This window comes from Bos mutus, chromosome 22, assembly GCF_027580195.1.
Source record: "Bos mutus isolate GX-2022 chromosome 22, NWIPB_WYAK_1.1, whole genome shotgun sequence".
Taxonomy (NCBI): Eukaryota; Metazoa; Chordata; class Mammalia; order Artiodactyla; family Bovidae; genus Bos; species Bos mutus.
Window position 1 is genome coordinate 54,535,936 of NC_091638.1, and position 27,106 is coordinate 54,563,041.

The 27,106-nt window shown below is 52.4% G+C and overlaps 1 protein-coding gene and 1 non-coding gene across 9 annotated transcripts in view; one reads left to right on the top strand and one right to left on the bottom strand.

Annotated features, from left to right (window-relative positions):
• ATP2B2 (ATPase plasma membrane Ca2+ transporting 2) overlaps nucleotides 1–27,106 on the bottom strand; it is a 142,647-nt gene that overhangs the window by 32,110 nt on the left and 83,431 nt on the right. For 6 of the 8 annotated variants that reach the window (XM_070359201.1, XM_070359196.1, XM_070359195.1 and 3 more), the window contains 6 exons: nucleotides 25,025–25,066; nucleotides 24,052–24,210; nucleotides 21,047–21,261; nucleotides 16,942–17,184; nucleotides 4,261–4,502; nucleotides 2,425–2,659 (listed from right to left, as the gene is read on the bottom strand). In XM_070359201.1, coding sequence (XP_070215302.1) covers nucleotides 2,425–2,659; nucleotides 4,261–4,502; nucleotides 16,942–17,184; nucleotides 21,047–21,261; nucleotides 24,052–24,210; nucleotides 25,025–25,066 — 1,136 coding nt within the window. The remainder of the gene's footprint in view (nucleotides 1–2,424; nucleotides 2,660–4,260; nucleotides 4,503–16,941; nucleotides 17,185–21,046; nucleotides 21,262–24,051; nucleotides 24,211–25,024; nucleotides 25,067–27,106) is intronic. The other 2 variants (XM_070359198.1, XM_070359200.1) reach the window with 1 other exon arrangement.
• On the top strand, nucleotides 18,949–19,021 carry TRNAK-UUU (transfer RNA lysine (anticodon UUU)). The gene has a single exon. It is a non-coding gene; the product is annotated as a tRNA-Lys (tRNA).

Below are 27,106 nucleotides of genomic sequence, written 5' to 3' on the forward strand. Positions count from 1 at the left end.
TTTCCACTTTGCTTCAGGGTGACGAGGCAGGAGCTCGGGCATGGGGGTTGGAGGGGGCTCTGGGGACGGGAAGGCCCGGGGAGCCGCAGGCCAGCTTCGTGCACTGTGCATCTCAGTCGCCTGTAAGGGTATAACACATTACAGCAAAGCCCAATCCCATTAGTAGCTGGTAATGAACAGGCACTCCCCCAGGGAGACTGGTAAATGGCTGTGTGTCCAGGGAGAGGTACAGGCTGTAGGCAAAAGCATACAGCTCTGGTGCCAAGCCCCAGGGGCACTAACTGCCTTTGCTGTTTTAGGCTCTGGGTGGGAGGAAGGAGGCATGTGTGTGTGTGTTTAGAATACTATTCTTATCCCCAGTCTTCGGATGAAGAAATGGAGGCTCAGAGACGTTATGTAACTGGACCGAGGTCACACAGCTGAGGGACTCAGAAGCCCAGGTCTGTCTGATGCCCAAACTCACAGTTTTGACCCATCTCCCTGTTGCCTAAATGTGAAAGGCCACGTCTGTGACCTTCAGGTTTCACTTGGTCTTTAGAATGCAGAATCTTACAACACAGAGGCCAGGAGCTTGGAATTCAGCCGGGGATTGGCAGGGTTGGGGGGCAGGAGCTTCTTTGTTCCCCCTTCACTTGAAAGAAAGGGACATGGAGGCTCCAAGAAGAGCAGGGAACAGCCAGAGACGCCCCCGAGGACGGTGACAGGGTACGTGGGGCACCCTGAAGTTGCCCTCAGTGGAGGAAGGTGGCCCCGAGACAGGCGGCAGCCTGGGACCCTTTACTGCAGGGCTAGCACCTGGGCAGTCATCTCCTCAAGCAACAGAATATGAAGAAACCATAAGGGTACTTCCCTGGTGGTCCAGTGGTTAAGAATTTGCCTGCCAATGCAGGGCACCCTGGTTCGATCCCTGGTCCAGGAAGATTCCACATGCCACAGGACCACTAAGCCCGTGTGCCACAACTACTGAGCCCACGTGCCTAGAGCCCATGCTCCACAGCAAGAGAAGCCACCACAATGAGAGGCCTGCACGCCACAACTGGAGAGTGAGCCCTGCTTGCACGCAACTAGAGAAGAGCCTGCACGCAGCAACGAAGATCCAGGGCAGCCAAAAATACATAAAACAAATTAAGAAGAAACTGTAAGGGACAACAAATGACTGCATGCATGCCCAGTTGGGACAAATTATAGACAACAAGATACAAAAAAGACCAGGAGAACCCTATTGCCACTTGGAAGAGTTGGGAGCAAAAGCAGGGTGCTGTGCATGCGCCCTGTTCACAAGACCACCCACGGGGTGGGCGATCCCCTAAAGAAACCTGTTACTTGTTCTTGCTCCCCTCTGCTGCAGCAGGGGCCCCAACAAAGCCTTGCCTGAATGCCTTGTCTGGTCTCGTATCAATTTCTATTGATTAAGGGGGCCAAGAACCCTGGTCTGTAACACTCCCAAGAGGCCATCACCAAATCCCACAATCAAAGCCCTTCCGGCCCAGCAGTTGCGTTAGTTAGTCCTCAAGGAAGCAGAGGCCACCCCCTCCTGTGTCCTGCCCCCACTTCCGGCTCCCAGGGTGAGTGAGTGTGCTCTGCCTGCCCACAGTGGTGTGTTAGAGATTCAAGGCTGCTCTCTCGTCGTCTCACACCCCCCTTCCAGCCTGGGCAGCCCAACTGATCATGCACGTCCCGTCTTCCCCCAACCCTGCAAATCTCCAGCTGAATTCAGATTCAGCTAAAGAAGACGGAAGACCCACTGTGTCAGCCGAGTGCCCCGACAGATGCACGTGTTACATCACTTCCTTCGGCCTTTGTGGGGAGGGGACACAGTCATGCCTCCTCCTTCCCTTCGGCTTGAGAATGTGACCTTCAGTTAACTTTCCCGCTCTGTTGCCCTGGAAACCTGATGAAGGCAGACTGCCCGATGCATCACTAGGGAAAACTAACTGGGAACCTCAGTCTGCATGCAGAGAACTCTAAACTGCTGACGGGGATGCCCATGTTTGGGGTCTTCTTGAGTGCGGTGACCTTTGTTAGTGGGCATCTCCTTTGCAGGGACCTTGGAATTGGGGCCTGTGGGTTTTTGACAGGAAATCCTGACTCCTCTGAGGCTTCCAGGGCAAGGCAGGCCCCATGCCTGTCCCCAGAGCCCCGGAGAGAAGGTCTCTGGGTGATCGAGTGGACTGTTCCAGGATAGACCCCACGGCAGAGACACTGCCTGCCAGGCTGTGGGCTCTGCCCCGGGGCCCAAGCAGACAAGTGTAGCTTTGCTGGTCTCAGCAGTCTGAAAGTGTAGGAGAAGGTCCAGAGGAGACAAGCGGGCCTTGCAGGGACACTGAGGCTCAGAGCGGTCAGGTGGTGTATGCCAGGTCATCCAGCAGCAGGCTGGATGCCCCGCCTCACCCCCTCCCTGGGGCACCACGGTGGGGCACCTACCTCAGGCCGCACGGGATCCTCAATGCCCACCACGCAGATGCAGGTGAGCTCATTGAGGATGTCGTTCTCGTTGTCCCAGTCAGGCTCAGGGCTGCTGGGGAAGTCGCGGTAAGCCACGCAGATGGTGCGGAGCCCGTCGCAGGCCATGGGCTCGATCACCTTCTTCACCATCTCGTCCCGGTCGCGGGGCCGGAAGACCCGAGGCTCACCTACCCCGTTGAGGATTTTGCAGCACCTGGAGGAGGCGGGAGGGGGGTCGGTAAGGTGCAGCCAAGGGCCCAAGGACCCTCCCTCCGATGGGCTTGGCGCGCACCCCCACATCCCAAGTGACGCCCTGCACTGGCCGGGGTCGGTCATCCAGGGCCCGTCCAGTCCCTCTCTCATAACGCTTGGGGTGGTCCTGGCCACTGGGCCCCAGGCAGGTTTGAAATCCGCTGCTGCTGATTGCTGCTTCAGTCGTGTCTGACTCTGTGCGACTCTATCGACTGTAGCCTGTGAGGCTCCTCTGTCCATGGGATTCTTCAGGCAAGAATACTGGAGTGGGTTGCCATGCCTTCCTCCAGGGGAACTTCCCAACCCAAGAATTGAACTGGGATCTCCTGCATTGCAGGCAGATTCTTTACCAGCTTGGCTACCAGGGAAGAACTTGAAATCAGGACCAACTAAAAAGAAATCAGGTGGCCTGGTTGCTGTATCTGCCCTCAGGCCATCCACCAAGAACCTATCTACTTTGTTTCATTTTCACAAGATATCTGAAAAGGTAGTTTCACAGCTAAAATGGTTTTCAGAGGGCATAAAACCTAGGTGAGAGGTTTCTGACGTCACCAGTCACATCAAGATGGCTCGGGGGATCACTGAACAAATCCCCACCTTTGAGCCTCAGGTCAGAGGTTCCAATTCAGTTTGTCTGGGGCGAGTCCAGGAATCAGCGTTTGTTTGTTTAGAAATCTCCTTGGGGCTATTCCAATGTGTAACAAGGGTTGATTCCCTTTCAAGGTACAAATGGGAAAACGGGTGCAGAGATGGGGTCTGACTTGCTTAGTTCTCCGAGTTTATTTCTGACACCTGGAGTCAGATGAGATTGGCTAACAGTGAAAATCGTGTTGTCAACCAACTCCACACTCGGAGAAGTGACAGGAGGGGGCTCCAACAGTGATAATAGGGAGAATTTCCCGATGAGACAGTGACTTAGGGGGGAAAGGGAGAATTCTCTGCATGAACATTTAAGAGATTGTTCAGTTGCTCAGTTGTGTCCGACTCTTTGTGACCCCATGGACTGCAGCACACAGGCTTCCCTGTCCCTCACCCTCTCCCAGAGTTTGCTCAAACTCATGTCCATTGAGTCGATGATGCCATACAACCATCTCATCATCTGTCGCCCCCTTCTCCTCCTGCCCTCCCTCTGTCCAAGCACCAGTGTCTTTTCCATTTAAGAGGAAATAGCAGCAAAAGCTGGAGAAGGCAATGGCACCCCACTCCAGTACTCTTGCCAGGGAAATCCCATGGACGGAGGAGTCTGATGGGCTGCAGTCCATGGGGTCACTAAGAGTCGGACACTACTGAGCGACTTCACTTTCACTTTTCACTTTCATGCATTGGAGAAGGAAATGGCAACCCACTCCAGTGTTCTTGCCTGGAGAATTCCAGGGACGGGGGAGCCTGGTGGGCTGCCGTCTATGGGGTCGCACAGAGTCGGACACGACTTAAGTGACGCAGCAGCAGCAGCAGCAGCAGCAGCAGCAGCAGCAGCAAAAGCCCTGGGCGTCCCGGCCCCGCCCACAGCACCGCCCCCGGCCTGCGCCAGGCCCCTGCGTAGACCGCCGCTCCCTTACTCACTTCTTGAGCACGATCTCCGAAGCGCCCTTGCTGTACATGCGGAAGCTCTCGTCCGGCAGCTTGATGACGGTGCTCATGGACTTGCGCACGGAGTTGAAGGTGTAGACCTTGTACAGCTTCTCCTCGGGCATCTGAGCGCGCACGGGCTCGTAGTCTTGCTTCAGGTCCAGCACGAAGCCCAGCAGGCCGCACTCCGTCTTGTTGCCCACCTGCCGGGGCAGGGCGCCCTCCTTCTCCGGGGGCTGCGGGGAGAGGCAGGTGGGCTCGCTGGGATGGCCACCTGGGCACTACGGGGCGGCGGGGCTGGGTGGGGCTGCTCCTACACGCTCCCGCACTCGGGCCTCTGCATCCCACCTCTCGGATGATGGGAATTAACCAAGATCGGCTTTTTAAGACTTATGATTTCAAACATAAATCGGTGACAGAATAAAAAAAAAATTGTGCTCAGACCACCCAGCTCTGCAGAACCTGAGGCCTTCTTCGCTTCAGAGTTTTCTTTTTTTTTAAGAAGTCAAGCCTAACAGATAAAGTTGAGTCCCCCATGTAGCCCTCTGCATCTGTATAACCCACTCCTTGTCCCACAAGGAAACTCTTAAATTTGGTATTCATCCTTGCCCTCTGTGTTTTAACTTTTTGTTTCGAGATTCATGCTAGATTCACAGGCGACAAGAAATAATACAGAGAGGTGTCCTATGCCCTTCATCCTGTTTCCCCAAGTGCTCACTTCCCGAGCAACTGGACCACGAGAACACAACCAAGGTGTTGACGATGGTAGAACCGACCCGGCGGGATTCAGATCTCACCAGTACTAAAGCACTTCTATGTGTGTTTAGGTCTGAACAACAGCATCATGTGTAGATTCCTGTGACAACCATCATCAAGGTGCACAGCTGTTCACCACAACACTCCCCTGTGCCATTGTTTTTTTTTTTTTTTTCTGGAGATAACCATTGTAAAAAATTTAGTGCCTTTTTCTATGTGGATATAAATTTTAATAAAATTTAAATTTTACTGTCTATGGTTTGTTTTCCTAATTTATTATAATGAATTTTTACTGGAGTCTAGTTGCTTAACAATGCCGTGTTAGCTTCTGCTGGACAGCAAAGTGAATCAGCTAGACGTATACGTGTGATTCTTGTTGTTTAGTTGCTAAGTCCTGTCTGACTCCTTGTGAAGCCATGCACCGTAGCCCGCCAGGCTCCTCTGTCCATGGGATTTCCCAGGCAAGAATACTGGAGTGGGCTGCCGTTTCCTTCTCCAGGGGATCTTCCGTACACATACATTCCTTCTTTTTTGAACTTCCTTCCCAGTTAGGTGACCACAGAGCCCTGAGTGGGACTCCCTGTGCGATACAACAGGTTCTCACCAGGTATCTATTTTGCGCATAGATCAACAGCATAGATATATCAATCCCAGTCTCCCAATTCTTCCCACTCCCTGCCCCCTTGGTGTCCATATATTTGTTTTCTATGTCTGTGTCTCTATTTCTGCTTTGCAAATAAGATCATCTATACCATTTTTCCAGATTCCACATATATGCATGAATCCATATTTTCTGACTCACTTCCCATGCTGCCCTTTCATGACTGCGGTCATCTCTGTCCCTTCCCCCTCCCTGCCACCTGGCAACGCCTAATCTGTGCTCCAGCTCCGTAATTCTGCCATGTTGTGCAAGTTATACAGATGGAACTGTACAGTATGTAACCTTAAGAGGTTGGCTTCTTTTCACTCAGCACAGTCCCCTGCTGTCCAGGCAAGTTGTTCCATGCCTCAACAGTGTGATCCTTTTCACGGCTGGGTGGTATTCTATGCTCTGAATGTAACATCCTTTGTGACTTCAGCTGAGGTTGAACCAAACGCAACAGCTAATTTTGTGTCACAGAGGCCAACCATCGGCAATTTCATGTAGTTTAACTTACGGTATATATGTGCAGTGCTGTTTTACATGTTGCAAAGGTCAGGTAAGGAGGCTGTACACGTTCTTCTGTAACTTGCTTCATTCTCAAAAACATTCAGTTTTTGAGTTATCCCATTTAGGGCACTAGTTTGTTCTTTTTTAAAACTTGGAATATAATTGTTTTACAATCTTGTGTTAGTTTCTGCCATACATGAACGGAATCAGCTATACGCATACATATATCCCCACTCTCTTGAAATTTCCTCCCACCCCCACCCCCATCCCACCCCTCTTGGTCATCATGGAGCACCGAGTTGAGCTCCCCATGCTACATAACAGCTTCTCACTAGCTATTTATTCTACATATAGCAGTGCACATGTGTGGATGGATCTAGAGCCTACCATGTAGAGTGACGTTAAGCCAGAAAAAGAAAAACAAGTATCGTATATAAACGCATGTATGTGGAATCTAGAAAAATGGTACCAATGAAGTTATTTGCAGGGAAGGAATGGGGACGCAGATGTCGAGAACGGACGTGTAGACACAGCGGGGGAAGAGGCGGGTCGGATGAAATGGGGAGTTGCTCCTTTCTAACTGGGCTGCAAGGACACCACAGCCTCTGCCCTGAACCTCAGTGAAACCACCAACCACATCTCCCCAGTGCCTCTCACTTCCTCGCGTGGCTGCCGGGACAGAGGCTGTTGTTTCTCCACCCTGTCCCTTCAGCCCTGCAGTTCCTGCCTCCTTTCCCTGCCAGGCAAACTCCCCTCGCCCTTTAAGGACCAGCACAGGTATCTCCTTGTCTTTGATGACTTTGTCACCCCCTGAGTAGGAGCTGTATTCTTCCATCCCCTGCCCAGGTTGTCAGGGCCAGCACAGAGACTGGCACACAGTAGGTATTTACTCATTGTTTGCAAGATGGCTCAATGCAGACCAGCCCTGGGGGCATGGGGTGAGAGGCACAGGTGGCCAGGTAAGCACAAGGTGCTCCACGTGAGCGCTGACAGCAGCTTTAGCAGGTGGCTGTGGGAAGTTCACGTGGCAGGCAGGCTCACCTCCCACAGCTGCCCCCCTCCGCCCCACCCACCACACATGCAGACCACTTGTATAAAACCAGTGTGCAGCAACCCGGGTGGAGGTGGCTTTGGGAGCGGTGAGAGCCACCATGGACAAACGCAGACCCCAGAGAGACACTGAAGAGGAACACTGTCTGTGAACATGCTGTGTCCCTCTCCTACCCCACGGGTGGGTCTCTGCGGGTCTCAGACCAGCCTCGCACAGGAGCCCTCCAAACCCTCACTCTCAGCCTTGGTGGTGGTGTTCATACGAGCAGCCAGGTAAGAGGAAGGCAGACCCCAGAGGATGCTGGCATGGATGGGCTGGCAGTGCGGGGGGAAGGATGGCAACAGGACCTGTCCCTGGCCGGCCCCCTCTGCCCCACAGTCAGGGCTCAGGCCCCAGGAGCAGACCTGAGACACGGCGGGTCACGGGCACTGACCTCGCCATACATAGCCGTGGACCCTAAGTCGTCAGCCTCAGGGTCCCCACGTGTCACATGGAAAGGCTGGAGCAAATGATTTCCAGCTGAGAAAAAAAAAATCAACCCACTCCTTCAGGTGCATCGTGGGCCGTAGTGAAGGATGGCAGAACAAGGCGGAGCTGCGGGTTCCTCCGAGGGTTCTGGGGGCCGTGGGTCCAGCCTGAGAATACCCTCCCTGCTCCATGCCACGTCCGACTAGGTCCCAGCACTGTGGGCCTCGGAAGGCTCCCCACTCCCACACTGTGTGGATGTGACTTGAAAGCAGAAGAATCTGACAGCTCCCTCTTCCTGATGTTTGGGAAAAGAGACATTAAGCACTCCTCTTAGTCTCTGCAGCATGTGGTTATGTGTGCTTTGAAAATTTACATATTTATTTACTTTTTTTTTTTTTACAATTTTATAATTAACCTTCTGGTGATTTCCAGAGTTTTATGTGTCTTCCACACGGTTCCCCCCACCCCCTGCTTATGAAAGAAGATGATGATACAGAGGACCGAAATAAAAATGGCTAATTACTTATTTGCCCAAGAGAGCTGAGCAGTTATGCCTGCAAACACACGGCATTTTATTACCCTCTATGAAATATTTTAATTTTCCCCTAAAAGGATTTCAAACAATCCATGGCTGCAAAAGGCAGAGCTGGCTCCTCCATAATTCAATTTGTTTCCGTGAACTTGAGCTCTGAAATCGCCTACGTGTATTATTAAGAAGTAGGGACTCGCCCCTTTTTTCTTTAGGCTTTTTTTTTTTTAAATCTCAACAAACCCATAGGTTTTGTTATAACTGTAGACTTCCCAAGAGCCTTTGCTCTCCAGGGCTCTAATTCTGTAAGACAGTTAAGGCATTGGTTTTGAGGGGCAGCGGGCAGGCCTGGGGGGAAGTGATTTGCTACTGGTCAAAGACCTCCTGCAAAGACTGGTCAAAGGCCTGGGGCTGCCTCCAGTTCCTTTCATTCCCAATGCAGTGCTGTTTACTGCACATGTCCCTGTATGAGCACTAAGCCCTTTGGGGGTGCTGGGTGCAGCTAACTTTGGGTGAGCTGGGTGAGCATAACTTTGAGAGGGCAATTCATGCTCCTGTTTTGGGATGCTTGGAAGTGACTGGAGCTCAGACACAAGGAATGATGACCTGAAGAGCAGCAAGTTATAAATAACATCTGAAAAAATGAGATTTAAAAACATATAGCGAGCAGGTACCACCTCACCCCCATGAGGACGCCGTTATCCAAAATAAAATAGGAAACAAGTGTCGGCAAGGATGTGGAGAAACTGGAAACCTTGGCGGGAATGCAGAATGGCGCAGCTACTGTGGAAACCAGCAGGGAGGTCCCTCAAAAATTAAACACGGAATTACCATACAATCCAGCAATGTTACCTCTGGGTATATACCCAAAAGAACTGAAAGCAGAGACTCGAGAAGACATTTGTATACCCACGTTCACTGCAGCGCTGTCCACAGCAGCCAAAAAGATGGAAGCAACCCAACTGTGCGTCAACAGGCGAGTCGATAAGGAGGATGCGAGCTACACACACAGTGGAATGGTATTCAGCCTTAAAAACGAAGGAAACGCTGACACATGTTCCAGCGTGGATGAACCTTGAGGACATTATGCTAAGTGAAATAAGCCAGATACAAAAGGACAGATACTGTGTGATTCCACTTATTCGAGGTCCCTAGAGCAGTCACCTTCATCCAGACAGAAAGTAGGGGCGGGGGGGGGGGATGGGGAGAGTGTAAAGGGAACAGAGTTGCAGTTGGGGAAGATGGTAAGTTCTGGATGCAGGTGGTGGGGACGGTTGTACAATGTGACTGGACTTAATGACACTGATGTGTACACCAAAATGGTTACGGTGATCAATTTTAAGTTATATGTCTTTTACTGAAATATTAAAATACCCTCAATACCCCCTCTCTGTCCCTCAAAACCCAGCAGACATAGCATGGTAAACTTCAGCCATGGCCACAGGACGACACTTGTGAAAGCACATTAGAAAATGACTTTTCACTCTCTGATGGGCTCTGGCAGTTGAGCCCACTCTTCTCACCCCTTGAGGATGGGCACTGGCAGTGGAGCCTCCCCAAGGCCTGAATGGACCACCAGGAGCCTCGGCAGCTGCAGCAAGGACTGTGTGCCAGATGCCAACTCCGCTTGCCCCTTGCTAAACTCTTCGCTAAGCATGCATCTTCAGTTACATCCTCATGGCTTCCTAGGGGACAGACTGTTACTATTCCCAGGTGCATGCGGAGGCCTGGAGAGACCGGGTCTCACAGCTCGTGAGTGGCTGAGATAGTAGGATTTGACCCTTGCTGGTCTCAGCTCTGTGTCCACACAGAACGCTTTCCCAGCAGCCCTGCCTGTCTTCCCTAGCATTTCAGATGGTTGGTTAACGAGGTTACTGGTGGGTGACTGGTTTAGAGCCCATGGTGGGGGCGGTGGGGAGGGCTGTCTTGCTTATCTCTGCTTCCCACTGTGGGTAACCAATGAATATGTGTTGAATGAATAAATGAATAATTTGGTGTTTGTGGGTGTGGAGCGCTGCCAAGGGGAGGCCAGATGGGATGGGATTTCGTCAGAATGTTGGCCTCCAGAACTGTTATCTGAGGCTCTGCCTCCCCAGGAGCTTCTCAGGAGCTAGGCCTTGAGGGGCAGGAGGGCAGAGCCAGGACCTTCACGAAGGCTACAGAGGCCCAGGTCAGTGTGCGTGTCCTGGATGACAGCTGGACAGGCTGAAGCACGCTGGGGAGACACACCCGTGAGAGCAGACTCCCTGGGGGCCTTCTTGAGCTCGCCACTGCACTGTGTATGCGTGTGTGTGGGTGTGTGTGCATGCATGGACGTGGTACGTGTGTGTACACACGCCTGTGTGTGCGCTGTGTGTAGTGCAGTATATGTGCATGCAGGGTGTGTGTGTGTGTGTGTGCAGGCACCTGTGTGGGCATGGTGTATGTGCTGTGTGGTACGTGTGTGTGCACACGTACAGTGAGAAGATAGGATACATGGATTAACAGTTCTGTTAAAAATTAGACTCCCCCATTCAGGGTTACTCGTTTTAAATTGTTCTCCTAGGGACAGTGTTTTCAAAAAGAACAAAAACAAAACCAATGAACAGAACCAGAACAGCTGTTGAATTCAACACAAAGGCACCGTCACTTCACAGACCAGGACGAAGAGCAATCCCACCTCCCCGTCTGAATGCCCTGGTAAGTCACTTCCAGGGTCTTCTGTGCCTTCTGGAACCACTGTCCTGGCCAGAGTCCCTTGCAGAACTGGCTTGACTCAGGGGGTTTGAGGCTCCTTGGAACATTCAGTTGCACCCTGGGTTTGGAGCTAGATCTGAGTTAAAGGGCTGACTCTCTGCTTTCCAGAGTTAGCGCCCCACTTCACCCTCCTCCCAGGAGCTCTAGCTCTAAGATTGATGAGACATGCAATCAAGCAGATCCGTCCTGCCTTTTAGGTTTTACTGGGGCTCTTGGGGGTATAGAGGCACCTCAATTTGGTAATGGGGTAGCACCTGTAATTTCTAACTAGGTGAGTGCATGTTCAGTCGTGTCCAGCTCTTGTGACCCCTATACACTACAGCCCGCCAGGCTCCTCTGTCTGTGGGATTCTCTAGGCAAGAATACTGGAGTGGGTAGCCATTCCTTTCTCCAGGGGATCATCCCGAACCAGGGATCAAACCTGGGTCTCCTGCATTGGCAGGCAGATTCTCTACCACTGCGCCACCTAGGAAGTCTCTACGTGGTGAAGTTTGCCTTATTTATTCAGGAAAACCATCCTGCCAGGAAAATCCTTCCTGCTCCTTCCCTGAAGTGAAAAGCACTTCAGGGACTCCAAGGAGATTTGTTCTTCTTTCAATAGTTTATGTTACCAGAATATATGCCATAAACTTCCAACAGTTTGACTCCACAAGTGCCCATGTTCATTTTAATAATTCAAATGTTAACTGTAATGTCAACCTACTTTAAAAGAGGTCTCATAAAATAAAAAAAAATTAAAGTCCGCTTGGGTGGTTTCAGAGCACAGAATAAACGTAGGCGGAAAAGGAGAATGTTCTCCCAAAAGAAAGCACACTTCTAAAGTCTGAGGAAGGAGCTATTTCCATCTGAGAGCTCAGCTGCGGCTCTGGGAAGCAGAAGGGCGACAGGAAGAAGCAGCTAGTAGAAGTCTCAACACTCAGAGAGTTAGAGGCGACAAAGCCAATCTGAGGGTGCGCCAGGATTTCTGAGGCAGGGAAGCCATATCTGACTAAAAGATGATTCATGTCGCTTGCCTCAGAGGGCAAGTTTAGTTGCCAGTGATTAGAAACAGGAGTGGAAAGAAGAGAATTCCGGCGTCCTCAGAAGGGATGGGGCAGGTGGTTGAGGCTGGCCCCCTGAGAGGGACCTCCTGGTCCCATTTCCTGGTCTCCCCCAGCAGCCTCCACTCTCACACCGTCCTCCACCAGTGCCTGGGTGATTCTGAGCATTGTGAGGAGAAAGGCCATGAAGGGTGTAACTGCTACCGCCCCAACTCGCCCTCAGCCTTCTCAGCCTGAGCCTTCTCAGCCTCACCTCTCATCACTCTGACCCTGGGAAATGCCCAGGCCACAGATTGTCTCATCTCTAAAAGGTCTCTGGGCCTTGGCAAGGCTGTGTGGCCCTGCCCAGAACGCCTCCTCACCTGCCTGGTCAACTCTGCCACAATTCTCTGGGCTCAACTCTGTCACCTGGTGTCCGGAGCAACCTGGGTCAGGACACCTGCTGTTTATGCAGCTCTGTTGTCTCAGCTGCAAGATGAAAATGGTCATATGCCTTGATTACCTGGAAGGGATGTGGAGGGTCAAGCTAGACAGTGGCCGGAAGAGCAGGCTATGGAGGCTAAGGCTCAGAAATAATAAAGGAGGTAATAAGAGCAATAATTGACATGGATGGAGTAGCTGCTACATGTCGAGCGCTACACTGGAAACCACACATACATCCTCTTATCTGATCTCACAGCAGCCCTGGAACTTCTTACAGCAGCCCTGGGAACTGCCTCAAGGCATGTATACAGCCAGAGGAGCTGGACATGGAGCGGTGGTGGTGGTGAGCTGTGCAGGCTCTGGACTGGACAGACGTGGGTTTGAAACCTGGCCCTGTTCTTTAGCTTCTCTGGACACGCTCTTTAATTCCTCCCAGCTTCGTTGTCCTTATTTACGAGTTGGAGATGTGACATTACCTATTTCATGGAGTCTTCATACAAGCCAACATGGGTTAAGCACTCAGCATTCTGTCTGGCTAAGTGAATACTAGCAATTATGATTAACTCTACACTCATTTAACAGATTGGAAAGCAAAAGCTTAGAGAGGTTAGGTAACTTGTTCAGGGTCACATGGGTGGTAAGTGCTGGAGCTGAAGTTTGAACCTTGGTCTGTTGGACTTCAGAGCCAAAGCTCCTAAACTGCTTACTGGATTGGGAGTCAGGAGACATGGATTCTAACGGCACAAACCCACAGGGTGACTTGGCCCATGTCCTTTCCCATTTCTGGGCCTCAGAGTAAAGTGAGGGGGCTGGACCAGGTGGTGCCTAAGGTCTGTGAATCCATGCAGATTACACCTATACAAACTACCCTTGCAAATATGCATCCAGATTTTTTTTTTTTTTAATCTTTTAGAATAACAGCCATTAGTTACTTTGGAAGTCTCTGGATCAATGGAGAGTAGAGAGTTGAGGGCACTTTCAGAAAAGATTTCCTCGGCATGCTGGAGGTACCAAGAGAGCCTGGGTGTTGGCCTTAGACTGGGGCCAGGGCCAACTCCTACTTCTTGCTGCCACAAAAATAGGAAAATAGACCATGGAGGTAGCCCTATCCTGAGCCTCTTATCAATTCAGACTCGTCCATTCACCACCCACTCATTCATCCATCTGCCTGCTCATCCATTTACTCATCTATCAGCCATCCTTCCATCCATCTTCCATCTGTCCATCCATCCCTCTCCCTACCTAGTCCCCATCTCACTGATTACATGTGCATATATTTATTCACCAGTCAATTCACGTACGTCACCCGCCCAACTAGTACTTCCCAAGAGCCTACACTGGAGGGAGCGGAGATAACTCAGCTGTGTCCCAGAGCACACAGCCTGCAATCAGACCACATGAGACACAGAAGAATCGGCACCCTCCTGCAGGGGGAAACACAACCTTGGCCAGGATCTGTTTCCCAGGCCAGGCTCATTTCCCAGTCTAGGCTGGTAGATATTGTGGGGACACTGTGCACCTTTCCTTTCCATCTCCTTTTGCATGGTAAAGATATTCCACATCTAGATTTCCCAGCCTGATCTGGAGGGTGGCTGGACTTCCACTTTGGACTGAGAAGCCCATGATGCTTCTCAAAATTCCTCTAGGACTACAAGGGCAGGTCCTGGGAGCCCCTTCTCTCCATATGGCTGACAGTCCTGGCTGCGAATCTGACTCTCTGAGTTCCAGGCCTTCCTTCCTGAGACCAACCAGTACTAAAGATGCTGCATGACTGGTTTCAAGGACCAAGAACCTAATCTGGGCACCCTACTTAATAGCTGGTTTTAGGGTGTCTGTAAGTTGGCTTTGCCACCAACTTTGAGCAAAACCCTTTCTTCTGTAACCTTGATGTCTCTGCTGTCTATTCATTTATTGATTAGCCTCTGCATGGCTACAAATGGGTGATTTTACTGCTAACAACAACAAAAAATGCTAATCACTCTGAGTGCTGAATATGTGCTAAACACTTTCCACTTAGTAACTCATTTCATCCTCACAATAATCCTATCATTTCCCCTAGGAAACTGAGGCACAGAGAGGCTTAGTAACTTGTTCACAGTTACACAGCTAGTGAGGGATTTGAACCCAGGCTGTCTGGCTCCAGGGTGTGGGCTTTAACCACCATCCAGTCATGCCAGGCGCCTCTGCTGTCCCTTCCACACTGATTGGCTATTAGCTCACAGAAAGGAGAACAGCCAGGGTTCTTTCAAGGAAGCCCCAGAAAGAGAGGCGCAAGGTTTCAAGGCACAGAAGGGGACACTGGTGCTTGAGAGGTCAGAGACTTGGTCTATTTACAAACCAAGAATCCCAGTTCCCGGGTCCCTGAGCTCTCTCCAGTCTTGGCAGTTAATACCCCTTTCCCCTAGGTGGACTTGAGGACCCCTGTCCTTGAAGCCACTGGATACCATCTAGTTAACCACATCTGGAAATGAACTGTGGCTCTGCCACTGGCACTGTGAAACACTGCCTAATAGAGCCTTCTTGTTGCAGAGATGTTCTGTGGCCCCTCCTGGCAGATTCCAGAACTCCTTTTTTAACTGTAATTGCATAACATACATCTTCATCCAAGCCCATTTTGCAGGGCTCTGCCCACACAGCCGCCCCCACCACCCGAAGCCTGCTCTGGGAATTGCCCTGTTCCCTTCTCTGCAACATCTACAGGACAAGATCATTAACGGCATCTTGGTTATTTTAGGAAGGCCTGAGGAACAGAATAAAGCCTCGCCCCACCTCCCTTGATTCCCAGATCGGGGCTGGGAGGTGGGGGGAGGGGTGGAAGGAGACAAAAACGCCGTCATCTCTGGCATGCCCCCCCTCCCCCGCCCCCAGCATTCTCTGTCACCCATCTGCACGCTTTCTCCCGACCTACTTTCTCCTCCTGTCAGGGCTGCTTCCCCAGCCCTCCTGCAGCTCTGGGCTGATGGGGCAGCTGCTCAGCCACAGTGGACGGGACAGTTCTTGCAGCCCCAGTGTCTGGAGGCAGAATCTGCCTCCCTCCAGCAAACGCACCCCCACCCCCTCCGCCCCCAGCCCTCGGCCCTCGGCCGGCCGCTGACTCACTCTCTGGCACTCTGCAACCCAGTCTGATCCAGAAGGTTCAGGCTGGCTCAGGGGCAGAAGGAGGGGTCAGGGCCAGGGCACATTGGCAGGGCAGGCAAAAAAGCTCAGCTGTCCTCTCAGACACTCGCTCTGCAGGAATGTCCTGCATCTGGGAGCCGACAGAACTCTGGATGGACCGGTCTGTATTTCTCTTCACTCAAATGTTGGTTAATTACAAAACAGCAACCTGTGCTTCTGAACCAAACAGGGATTCTAGCATGATGACTCTAGGTGGCTGAGACAGGAATATGAGCGTTTTTTTTTTTCTTATTAAAACTAGTAATGCCCCTACTATCACTAATAACTACACTGTCGCTAGTGGTAGGCTCTGTAAATGGCCACAGTGAGTCCCCTCTCTGAATCCACGCCCTTTGCAATGTGACACTGGGGTCTATTTCCCTGCTCCTTGAATCTGGACAGGGCTCTCGACGTGTGTTGGCCAATAGTACGCGGCAAAATGACGTGAAGTGCCCAGCCGAGCCTGATGGAGGAGGTGGGACCACACAGAGCAGAGATGAGCCATGCCAGCTGAGGTCATCCCAGATCAGCCTACAGTCCTGCCAAGATCAGCAGAGCCGTGCACGTGACCCAGGGTGGATGCACAAGGGAATGCGTCCGCCAGCTGAGCCCGGCCTGAGCTCCCACCTCACAGAACTGTGAGCTACAGACACAGCTTGCTTTTGAGCCACTATGTTTTGGAGTCATTATATAGCAGAAACTAACTAATAAAAAGATTTTTTTTTTTGTAGAGAGGGAAATGATAGGATCTAAAAAACACAATTAACAGTAATCTCCCCCACCACCCCCCATGGGTGGCTCAGATGGTAATGAATCTTCTTGTAATGCAGGAGACCTGGGTTTGATCCCTGGGTCAGGAAGATCCCCTGAAGAAGGCAATGGCTACCCCCTCCAGTATTCTTGCCTGGAGAATCCCATGGACTGAAGAGCCTGGCGGGTTAACAGTCCTTGGAGCCACAAAGAGTCAGACACCACTGAGTGACTAACACTTTCACTTTTGGGGCTTCAGGCGGTGTTAGTGGCAAAGAACTCGCCTGCCAACTTCAGAGACATAAGAGAAGTGGATTTGATCCCTGGGTCAGGAAGATCCCCTGGAGGAAGGCATGGCAACCCACTCCAGCATTCTTGCCTGGAGAATCCCATGGACAGAGGAGCCTGGCAGGCTACAGTCCATAGGGTTGCAAAGAGTCAGACACGACTAAAGTGACTTAGCACACACACACACAAGCATCATAGCTGGGTCAAAGAGAAACAACTGCTTACTATCTGACCACCCAAAATACATCAGCAGGATTTAAAATTACGAATCACTCTGCTCTGCCAGCCAGGTGCTCCTGCATCACCCCCTGGACGCCTCCCCACTCACCAGGATCTTGGTGGTATAGGCGCTGTTGATGGCGATGGCATGGACCAGCAGCTCCATGGTCTTGGCATTGATGGAGCTGGGGTCGGGGATCTCCTTGTAGTGGATGTCGCCCACGTAGGCCTGCACCACCGTCATGCGATTGGTGGTGAGGGTGCCTGTCTTGTCCGAGCAGATGGCCGTGGCGTTGCCCATGGTCTCGCAGGCGTCCAGGTGGCGGACCAGGTTGTTGTCTTTCATCATTTTCTGCAGGAGGGGGCAGGGGAGACGGGACAGTGAGGAGAGGGAGCTGGGGGCTGGGAGTGAGGGCACCGTGTAAACACTCAGTAAATGAGGCACAACTGCCCCTCTGCTTCACTCCTGGGCAAAGGATCTGGGTTTCAAGAGCGTCTGGCATCTGGGTTCCTTTTTTGTGTACAGCACTTTCTCTTTCTCCTTTTACATTACTTGAGCCATTTAAAAGAGCTGATTAGTTGACTTTATTAATTTGAATTACGGATGTAGTCTGTATTCTTTATGGAAAAGATAGTGAAAAGGATGATAAATGAAGGCTGGGTCCTCTTTGAGCACTTCAGATACTTTCCTTTTACATCCTAACAGAAATAAGTTCTTAATTTGATTATGGGTTTTTTCTTTTCCAAAGGTACCATCTTTCACTGGTGCGTGGTTTTCACGGTCACTTTGGTTTCATGAGAAGTGAAGAAGTGTAAGTTATATATGTGTTAATAGACATAGGAGACTATGGGGAAAAAACAAAATTATTAGTGTCATCGTTTCTGAGAGAGACATTTATAGGAGATTGTTATTGCCTCCTTTGAAAAATCTACAGCTTCCATTTTCCTACAATGACTACATACTATAACTTGCATAATAAAAATCACAAATTTCTTTTAAATATAGATACGCATGAAAAAACAAGTCAGTCATAATTCTACCATCGAGCACTGAAGTATCTTACATAACAATATCTTTTCTCTTTAAATTTAGAACAAAAATGAAATCCTACTCTACAACTATTAATTGTCTTATGTTCACCTTCTTTTCTCTCCTCCCAGCATCACACTCCTAGCTTCTTCCAGGTTCTCAGGCAAATAATGCAAATAAAGTGATTCTTAAGGAACCACCACTCTTAACTGCAGGTCCTCCTGACACAGTGACCGTACTGGCAAGAACACATGTGAAAAGGCGGATTTAGCTGAAGGCTGAGTCAGATGTTCTAGTCTGAGCCTAGGGATCTGATTCCATTTTTCTTGCTCCTCATTATAAGTGTTTATAACAAGGGTAAAAAAGAGTGCAATTAGAATAATTAAAAAAATGTTTTTGGCTATGCGACGTGTGGGATCTTATTTCCCTGACCAAGGATTCAAACCTTTGCCTCTGCATTGGAAGCACAGAGTCTTAACCACTGAGCTGCCAGGGAAGTCCCTAGAATAATTTTAATAGCAGGTCATGTTCCTAAAAAATGAATATTGGTAGAATTCAGTGCTCCTGCAGCTTCTCTTATCATTTGCTGCTGTTGTTTAGTTGCTAAGTCGTGTCTGACTCTTTGCGACCCCACAGACTGTAAACTACCAGGCTCCGCTGTCCAGGGGATTTTCCAGGTAAGAATACTGGAGTGGGTTGCCATTTCCTTATCCAGGGTATCTTCCGAACCCAGGGATCAAACCCTGGTCCTCTGCATTGTAGGCAGATTCTTTACTATCTGAGCTACCAGGGAAGCCCGTGAAATGTGCTACAAGAGTAAATTTCACATCCAGGTTTGAAGGCTGATTATGAAAAGAAATGTAAAAATCTCACCAATCATTTGTGTATTATTAAATATTACATGTAGGCTTGAAAATAACTTGGACATATTAGGTTCAATAATGTACAGTATTAAAATGATTTCCACCTGTTTCTTTCTGTTTTGTCTTTTTCATGAAGCTGCTAGGAAGTTTAACCTCATCCATATGTCATGTCTCTACTGCACAGTGAGGGTCTAAGTGTCACCACTGTTCTTTGGATGGTGGACCCTGGATAGCTCAGTCAGTAGAGCATCAGACTTTTAATCTGAGGGTCCAGGGTTCAAGTCCTTGTTCTGGCACTTGCTTTTGTGGGGATTCCCTGGTGGCTCAGTGGTAAAGAATCCATCTCCCCAGATAAGGAAGACCCCCTCTGTATTCTTGCCTGAGAGACATCCCATGGACAGAGGAGCCTGGTGAGCTACAGTCCATGGGGTCACAAAGAGTCAGGCACGACTGAGCACACACGGCCAAGGGGTAGGTCCAGGCTCAGAAAGTGGAGAGTTTGCCTCTCTCCTGGGTGGCGGGCGGGGGCTGTACTCAGTTTATCAAGTGACTGTATAAGTAACACTACCTAAGGCAGCTGAAGGCACAGGTGCTGGAGACACAGACCACAGGTGTAGAGGCAACAAGGTCTGTAAGTGGACCCCCCGACACCATTTATGACCTTTAAGGGGACCTGGGTCCCCACTGGGTGGGGTGGGGTCCAGACTCATAGCAGCACGAGGTCTCCATCCTCAGGCCCCCCGATCAGCCTTGTGTTGTGATCTGTTTGGGCTTTGGTTTGTGGGATGGAGTTTCTTAGAGAACCCCAAAACAAGGAGACGATAAGGACGGTGTCCTTTTACACAGACCTGCCACTTCCTGGCACTGCCCTGAGAGCTCTTTTCTGTATGAAATTACATCGGCCAGCCAAGCCCAAATTCCAACTTGGAAACTGACCATGCCCTCGGTCGGCTCTGCCAACGACTCAGAGTGAATGCCTTGTTTATAAACAGCCCTGGCCTCTGCTCTCACAGGCACATCTTGGCCTAGGGGCCCTGGGAAACAGGAGCACAGGGCCCTGCCCATCGAGGTGGGGCAATCATTGGGCTGAGGCAAGATGAGGAATGAGGTGTGGGGATCTGGGGATGAGCCTGGCTTGCAAGTGCCCCCAAGAGGGTCAGACACCTGTGCTCACGAGATGATGCCAGCCCCCACACCCCCGTGTTTGGGCTCTGCCCATGGCCTCGGGCCTGGGAGCAGGGGAATGTGGGGCTCTGTTATCAGGGTGGCACTCAGGAGCACCCCCAGACCCAAGGCACTCCTGGGCCCACTTGCCCTTTATTGGCTTCCCTGCTGGCTCAGTGGTAAAGAATCCGCCTGTCAGGAGACATGAGTCCAATCCCTGGGTTAGGAAGATCCCCTGGAGCAGGAAATGGCAACCCATTCCAGTATTCCTCCCTGGGAAATCCCATGGACAGAGGAGACAGGCGGGCTTCAGTCCAGGGGGCTGCAAAAGACTTGGGCACAATTGAACGACTAAGCACAAGCCCGTTATTGAACTGCTTTTAAAACCTCCTATTTTTAGCCCATCTCTTGAGAGGAGGGGCTTTCTTAAAACCAGACATCCTTTTTATTTTAGGCTTATCTCTTTCGAACTTGAGGAAGCAAACTCCAAGCTTAGTCCCACAAGTACTGTGGCTAAGTGGGGCCTACAGCTGTGTGATGACCACACTCCGGCCAGCATTTGATGGGAAGGGATGAGTGTGGGTCTGGCTTCCCTGGTGGCTCAGATGGTAAAGACTCTGCCTGCAATGCAGGAGACCCGGGTTCCATCTCTGGGTGGGGAAGATCCCCTGGAGAAGGAAATGGCTACCCACTCCAGTATTCTTGCCTGGAGAATCCCATATAGACAGAGGAGTCTGGCGGGCTACAGTTTATGGGGTCACAAACAGTCGGACACAACTGTACAGGGAATACCTGCGTCTAATTTACTGTTCAGACCTGAGTTGATTGTCAGTGTTTAAAAGTCAGGAGGGCTTATATGAAGTCCAGCTTTCTGGCTTCTCTTAGAAAAATGTGAATATCTGGCAACACTGGGCCCCATCACTACAAGGGGACACCTGGCTGGGCTGAATAACGGCTGTCCCCTTGGCCAGGGTGCGGCTCTCCTGGAGGCCTGTGAGTTTGGGGCTCCCAGATGCAGCCTCTCTCTCTGAGCTTCCAACGTGCCCACTCCTTTCTGTTTAGCTCTCCTCGCAGCCCCCGGCACTGGCCCTGCCAGCCACCCCTCAGACTCCCAGCTAGGTGGCATCAGCCGGCCTGTCCTGCTCCCCACTCCTCACCTTCACCGAGTAGGCCAGGGAGATGGTGACGGCCAGAGGGAGCCCCTCGGGCACGGCGACCACCAGCACCGTCACACCGATGATGAAGAACTTGACAAAGTACTGCACGTAGACAGGTGTGCACTCAGGGAGCCACGGCTTCTTGTTGACCACGAAGGTGTCCACGGTGAAGTAGAGCACCAGGATGATCACCGTGATGGCTGACATCACCAGGCCTGTGACACGGCGGGGAGGAAGCCTGTCAGGGGGCCTCCTGGGGGCAAGGGGCCCTGGGAAGGGAGATGTGGACCCAGCCAACCCTTGGCTCCAAGGGCTCTGGGGTCAGGCAGGCCCTAGCTCACATGCCAGCTCAACCTGGTGGCCTTGGGGCAAGTGCTTGATCCTCAAAGAGCCTCAGTTTCCTCCTCTGTACAGTGGGGATGTGTATTTATCCCATGTGGTTTTATAAGAATCAAATACAATGAATGGATGTAAATTGCCGGGTACAGTGTTGAACATACAACAGGTGCTGAGTGAGCATGCGAATAAGGAATGCTAGCACAGAGTCGGACATGACTGAAGCGACTTGGCAGCAGCAGCAGTAGCACGGTGCTCTCGCACTGCAGGATGTACAGAGAGCACCACCTATTTCCTCCTTCATTCAGGCACACACTGTTTCCTATTCTAGGAACAAGGGACGCGATAGTAAAGAGACAGAGTCCCTGCCCTTGGGAAGCTGAGATTCTAGAGGAGGACACAGACAAGAAACTAACAAATACACTAAGAGGATAACTCCCGTGGTCACGTATGGATGTGAGAGCTGGACCGTAAAGAAGGCTGAGCGCCGAAGGATTTATGCTTTCGAATTGTGGTGCTGGAGAAGACTCTTGAGAGTCCCTTGGACTGCAAGGAGATCAAACCAGTAAATCCTACAGGAAATCAGTCCTGAATATTCATTGGAAGGACTGATGCTGAAGCTCCAATACTTTGGTAACCTGACGCGAAGAGCCGAATCATTGGAAAAGATCACCATGCTGGGAAAGATTGAAGGCAGGAGGAGAAGGGGCAACAGAGGATGAGATGTTTGGATGGCATCACTGACTCAATGGACATGAGTCTGAGCAAACTCCGGGAGATAGTGAAGGACAGGGAAGCCTGGTGTGCTGCAGTCCATGGAGTCACAGAGTTGGACACAACTGGGTGACTGAACAACAGCAGGGAAGGGAAGTGATGTGCCCGAGGCCACAGGCCAGGGAGGCACTGTCGAATTAGTACCTGCAGGTAGCTATTCACCCAGATCCCTCTTGCCAGCCCCATGTGCCCAACCACCCCCATCCACCTCAGTGCTGTGCAGGTGTAGCTGAAGCTGCCCACACCTGCAGCCTCTGCCAGAGGAGACTGGCGTCTCCTTGTCAAAAAGTGCGTGGCAGTTCCACCCACCCCAATCTGATGGCCAATACCCAGGGGCTGACGTGGGGGTCCAGAAGCCCAGCCGCCTTGCTGCAGTGCGGGTTGGGCCCTGTAGAGGTTTTCATGCTCCAGAGCTCCCTGTGGGATCAGGTGGGGACTGGGATTTCTCCGGAAACCTCGGCTCAGTCTGAATCTTCCTAGGCTCTGTGGCCTTCCAGACCCTTTCCAGGTCTCCCCGTGAGAGCACCCCTCCCCAAACCCTGTGCCCACCCATCTCAGGCTCTGCTTGCAGGGAATCCATCCCAGGAGAGGAGCAGAAGTGGGATGTGAACCAGAAGGGTGCGACTCTGTGCCCCATGCCTGGCAGGGCTGACTGAGTGGCGGAGGGGATGAACCAGGACAGGGAAGGCCATGGGATGCTTCTCACGGCTCTGCTCCCTGCCCTCCAGCACCATGCTGCTGTGGAGCCTTCCCTGTGGTGGGGATGGAGGAAATCCCCAGACCCATTGCCGCCCGCCCCCACTGCCAGCTGTGGAGTTGAAGAGCCAGCTCGAGCCCCGTCTGACAGTCGCAGGGGCGGGATGCCAAGCTCCCGGCAGCCGGGAGCTGTCACCAGGCCCCTGAGTTTAAATATAGACAGCCAAGCCTGCAATTTGCCTCTCTTCTCCACACTGCGGTGCCTATAATTAGAGCTGGGAGACAGCCGTGGAAGAGCAGGCAGCCAGGTGGGGAGGCCGTGGTGTTTGCCATATCCTTACCCAGGAGGAGAGGCCAAGACCATGTCGGGCGGGCAGGGCTCACCGTGTAGCCGGGCTCGGCTTTGGGGGCCAGAGCGGCCGTCATCAGCTGTCAACTGTAGCTATCAACTCGGTTGGGAAACCTGGCTCGTGTTGTTGTTCAGTCGTGTCTGAGTCTTTGCGACCCCATGGACTGCAGCACACCGGGCTCCTCTGTCCTTCACTACCTCCCGGAGTTTGCTCAAACTCGTGTCCATTGAGTTGGCAATGCCATCCAACCATCTTATGTTGGGGCTCAGACAAGGGGCTTCTCCCTGGGCTCCTAGCACTGCCCTCGATCTTCCCAATCTTTCCTGTGCATGGCAGCTGGGGGTGGTCATCATAGAGCTCAACTCCATCCTTGCTCACACCTCCTCCAGGGCTCCCAATGTCCTCAGAATAAAGCCTGCCTGGCCAACTCCTACAGGGTCTGCCCACATCCAGCCACCACCCTTGCCTGTACATGTAAATAATCTCCTTTACTCCTCACAGCAACCTGTGAAGTGGGGGCTACAGGAGCCCAAGTCCACAGACTGGGAGTGGAGGCTCAGAGCTTGGTGAAGGTACTTGCTCAAGACCTCAGAGCTGGAGCTCAACGAGAATGCAGGCAGGCTGCCCCCAGAGCCCACGCTTCACTCTTGCGCCTAAGTGCCAGCTGAGGTGCCTGCTATATCAGGACTCAGACTGGTTGCCGTGGCTGACAAGGGTGGGTCTCCTGCAAGCCCTTCTTTGCAGATGAGGTAGCCAAGGCCCAGCCAGGGGCAGGGCTCTGCCCTGGGGATCCCCCTGCATGCCCTGTGTCCCCCCAGCCCCATGCCGTCCGCCAGGGCGCACGCTCACCCGCCTTGCCGATCTGCACGGCCAGCTTGGTGAGCTTGCCCTGCAGCACCGACTTCTCCTTCTTGTGCATGTTGGCCTTCTTCTTGTCATCAGCGTCTCCCCCCTCGGCACTCTTGAGGGGCTGCATCTCCATGGCGGCCGCCCCGTCCTGCTGTTTGGCTGCAGGGAGCAGATCACACACATATGTACACACGCACACACACGCACACACAGACACGTGCACACACACAGACATGCACACCCACAGGTTAGCCTGCAGGGTGCGGGTGTCGGCACCCAGCCCCCTGCCCAGGGGAGCACGGTGAGAGCCTCACTCCCCCGCCTGAGCCCCCCTGCATGGCCGGCACAGATTCTGTGTGATGAGGGGGTCGGCCTCTCTCTGCTGGAGACCCTGGACCCAGGGCCACAGAACACAGCACGGAGTGACACGGCTCCACCCTGGATTTGCAGCATGAAGGGGCTGGGGGAGACTCTGGGCCTGAACAAGTCTACCAGCCCTTTCCCAAAGGGCTCTTCAGCTTTTCCGCATCAGACAAGACACAGGCTTGGGCTCTGCCCAGTTGGTCCTTGGGCCATGTTGCTGGAATATTGAGTAGTCACTAGGCAGAAGGGACAAAAGCGGCTTGAAAAGTGGAGGAGTGTGTCCTCATCCACGGGTTCCAAGACCCTGCTCCTTCAGCACAGCCCTGACTGGTGGGCTTGGAGCCCGAGCCCTTGGCCCCTGAAGATCCTGAAGAACCAGCTTCAAGCCTTCAGCTGAACGGGGATACAGCTCAAAGCAGGGGAGACACTGGCTTGCGGGTGGACTGTCGTGCGGACAGTGCCACTTCCATTTGTCCTGGTACCACGAGGTCACAGTTACCCTCCCGCCCAGAGACGTCAGGCGCCCACAGGTGTAGACGTCTGCCTCTGCTGTGGCCCCTAGAACCGGCAGGGAGGGGCCGCAGGGACCAGGTTAATACAAAAGGGTTACCTTTGCTCTGGCTGGCGTCCGCATTGCCATCCTGCATTTTACCTACACGACAAAGAATTTGAACAGACGACAGAGAACAGACAACACACATCGGTCACCATGAAGACGCAACAGGGCCACGGACGTTCATGTCAGTTGGCGGGTGGGGAGGGCCGAGCCGGCTCTGCCCCTCAGGACGGGGATGCCGGGGAGGCCCCCCAGGCAAGAGCAAACCTGCGGGGACTGCAGGGTCTCTCTTGATTCTCTGAGGGTGTAGAGCGGGGGCTTCCGTGGGGGTTAGGTTGGCCATGAGTATTTTACAGATTAGACAGCAGCCTTTAGGGTAAAGGGACCACACAAGCAGAAGGAATAAGAGATCTCAGGTTCCCAGTGATGAATTTGGAATTTGGTTGGTGCTTTATGTGGGCTGAGAAGAGGCAAAAGGAAACAGAGAGAGAGAGAGAGGTTGATTCTAGAACAGGGAGGCGTTTGGTCAATGTGCTCCTTAGCTTCTGGCTCCGGGAGAGATGATTCCAGCTCCTCTTCCTCGTGGTGGTGGAGGACGAAGCCACGACATGGACAACCCTCCCCCCGACCCTCAGCCTCACTGAGAGTGATTCAGGCAAAGGGTGTGCAGAGGCTCCCAGCAGTGGGCTCGGAGGCACCCACAGGTGTTTGGGGCCATGCCGTGGCGCCCGAGGGGAAGCTACCCCACCACACCCCTCCACTAAAGTGTGTGCTCGTCACTCGAGGTTGCCTAGTTCGGGCCACAGCAGAGAGGTGAAGTTGGCTTGGTGGGAACCCCTGGGTGCCCCCTACCCTCAGCTCCATCAGTCGGATGGTGTCTAGTGCTGAGTCTGGGGCTCCCCACCCTGTAAACGGGCCACGTGGGAGGCTGCCTCCCCAAGTCAGTCCAGAGCATGTGGGCTGCATTCACAGGGCGGGAGGTATTGGTGACTGCTACCTGGTAATGAGACACCTACCCGCACCTGCTGGTCCTGCAAGGATGGGGGCATCCTCCTGTCCCCTGGCTCACCCTGGGCTTCGCCCGATGGCTGGCCACCTCAGGAGGACTCAGAGAAGGTCGCTGAACCCCTCACCACTCCTGGATAATCACCGTGAAGGACGTCCTCACAGTTCGTGGGCCAGGCCCATACATGACCTCCGTGATTTCAGCTGGTCCTCACTGCATGCCTACTGGGGCGCTCCGGATCATACCCACAGACAGATAAAAAGCTGCGGCTCGGGGAGGGACGCTCAGCGGGGGCTCTGCCAGCTCTCTGCAGGTGAGCGGACAGCTGGCCCCAAAGTGTGTGCACATTTTTGCCCCTCCTTGGGAGAAAGCAGCTACCCACCATCCCCTGAGCCTGAGGTAGGGTGGGCACTGACGTGGCACTGGTGGGACTGGGCTCCTGAAGCTGCTGTTTCAGGAGCAGCTAGCCCTGTGACTTCACTGCTCCCAGCTTGGCTTCCACCTCCGTAACAAGGGGTTGTCGTCTTGCCTCCCAGAGCACCTAAAAGTTACCTTTTAGTGAGAACCACCCGCCCAGCAGTGTTTGGCAGTTTGCAAGTGTCTCACGTCTTGTCAGTTTTCCTGGTACCCTGTAGGGTGGGGCGGGAGGGGCTTTCATCCCTCTCATTTTACAACGAGGAAACTGGGGCTGAGGGAGGTTCAGAGGCAGCTGTCATTTACAGAGCATCCTGACGACCCTCTAAACACTGTCGTCCCTACACCACATCCACGTTACACCGACTGCCTCAGAGGGAAGCAGCAGCTTGCTGGGTGCCAGCTCCATACCGTCTCTGCAACAGTGCTGGGCTGTTCCCATTGAGCCTGCTAGCAAAGGGTCAGGGACCTGCCCTGGGGTTGAAAGAGAAAGGCCCTCATCCCTCTATTCTAAAATCCTTTCTACCAGATTAAGAAACAACACAGAAGAAGGCTTCTCGGAGCCGATTGGAATGAACTACAACAGTTGTTTTTATTTTTAAACGTAATTTTACTAACTGGGCTAAAAGGCACCAGAGGACTCGGCTTCAGTAGCTGGTGTGCGAGGGCACAGAGGGACCTTTGTTTGCATTGCACATTATCAGATGCAATAGCCC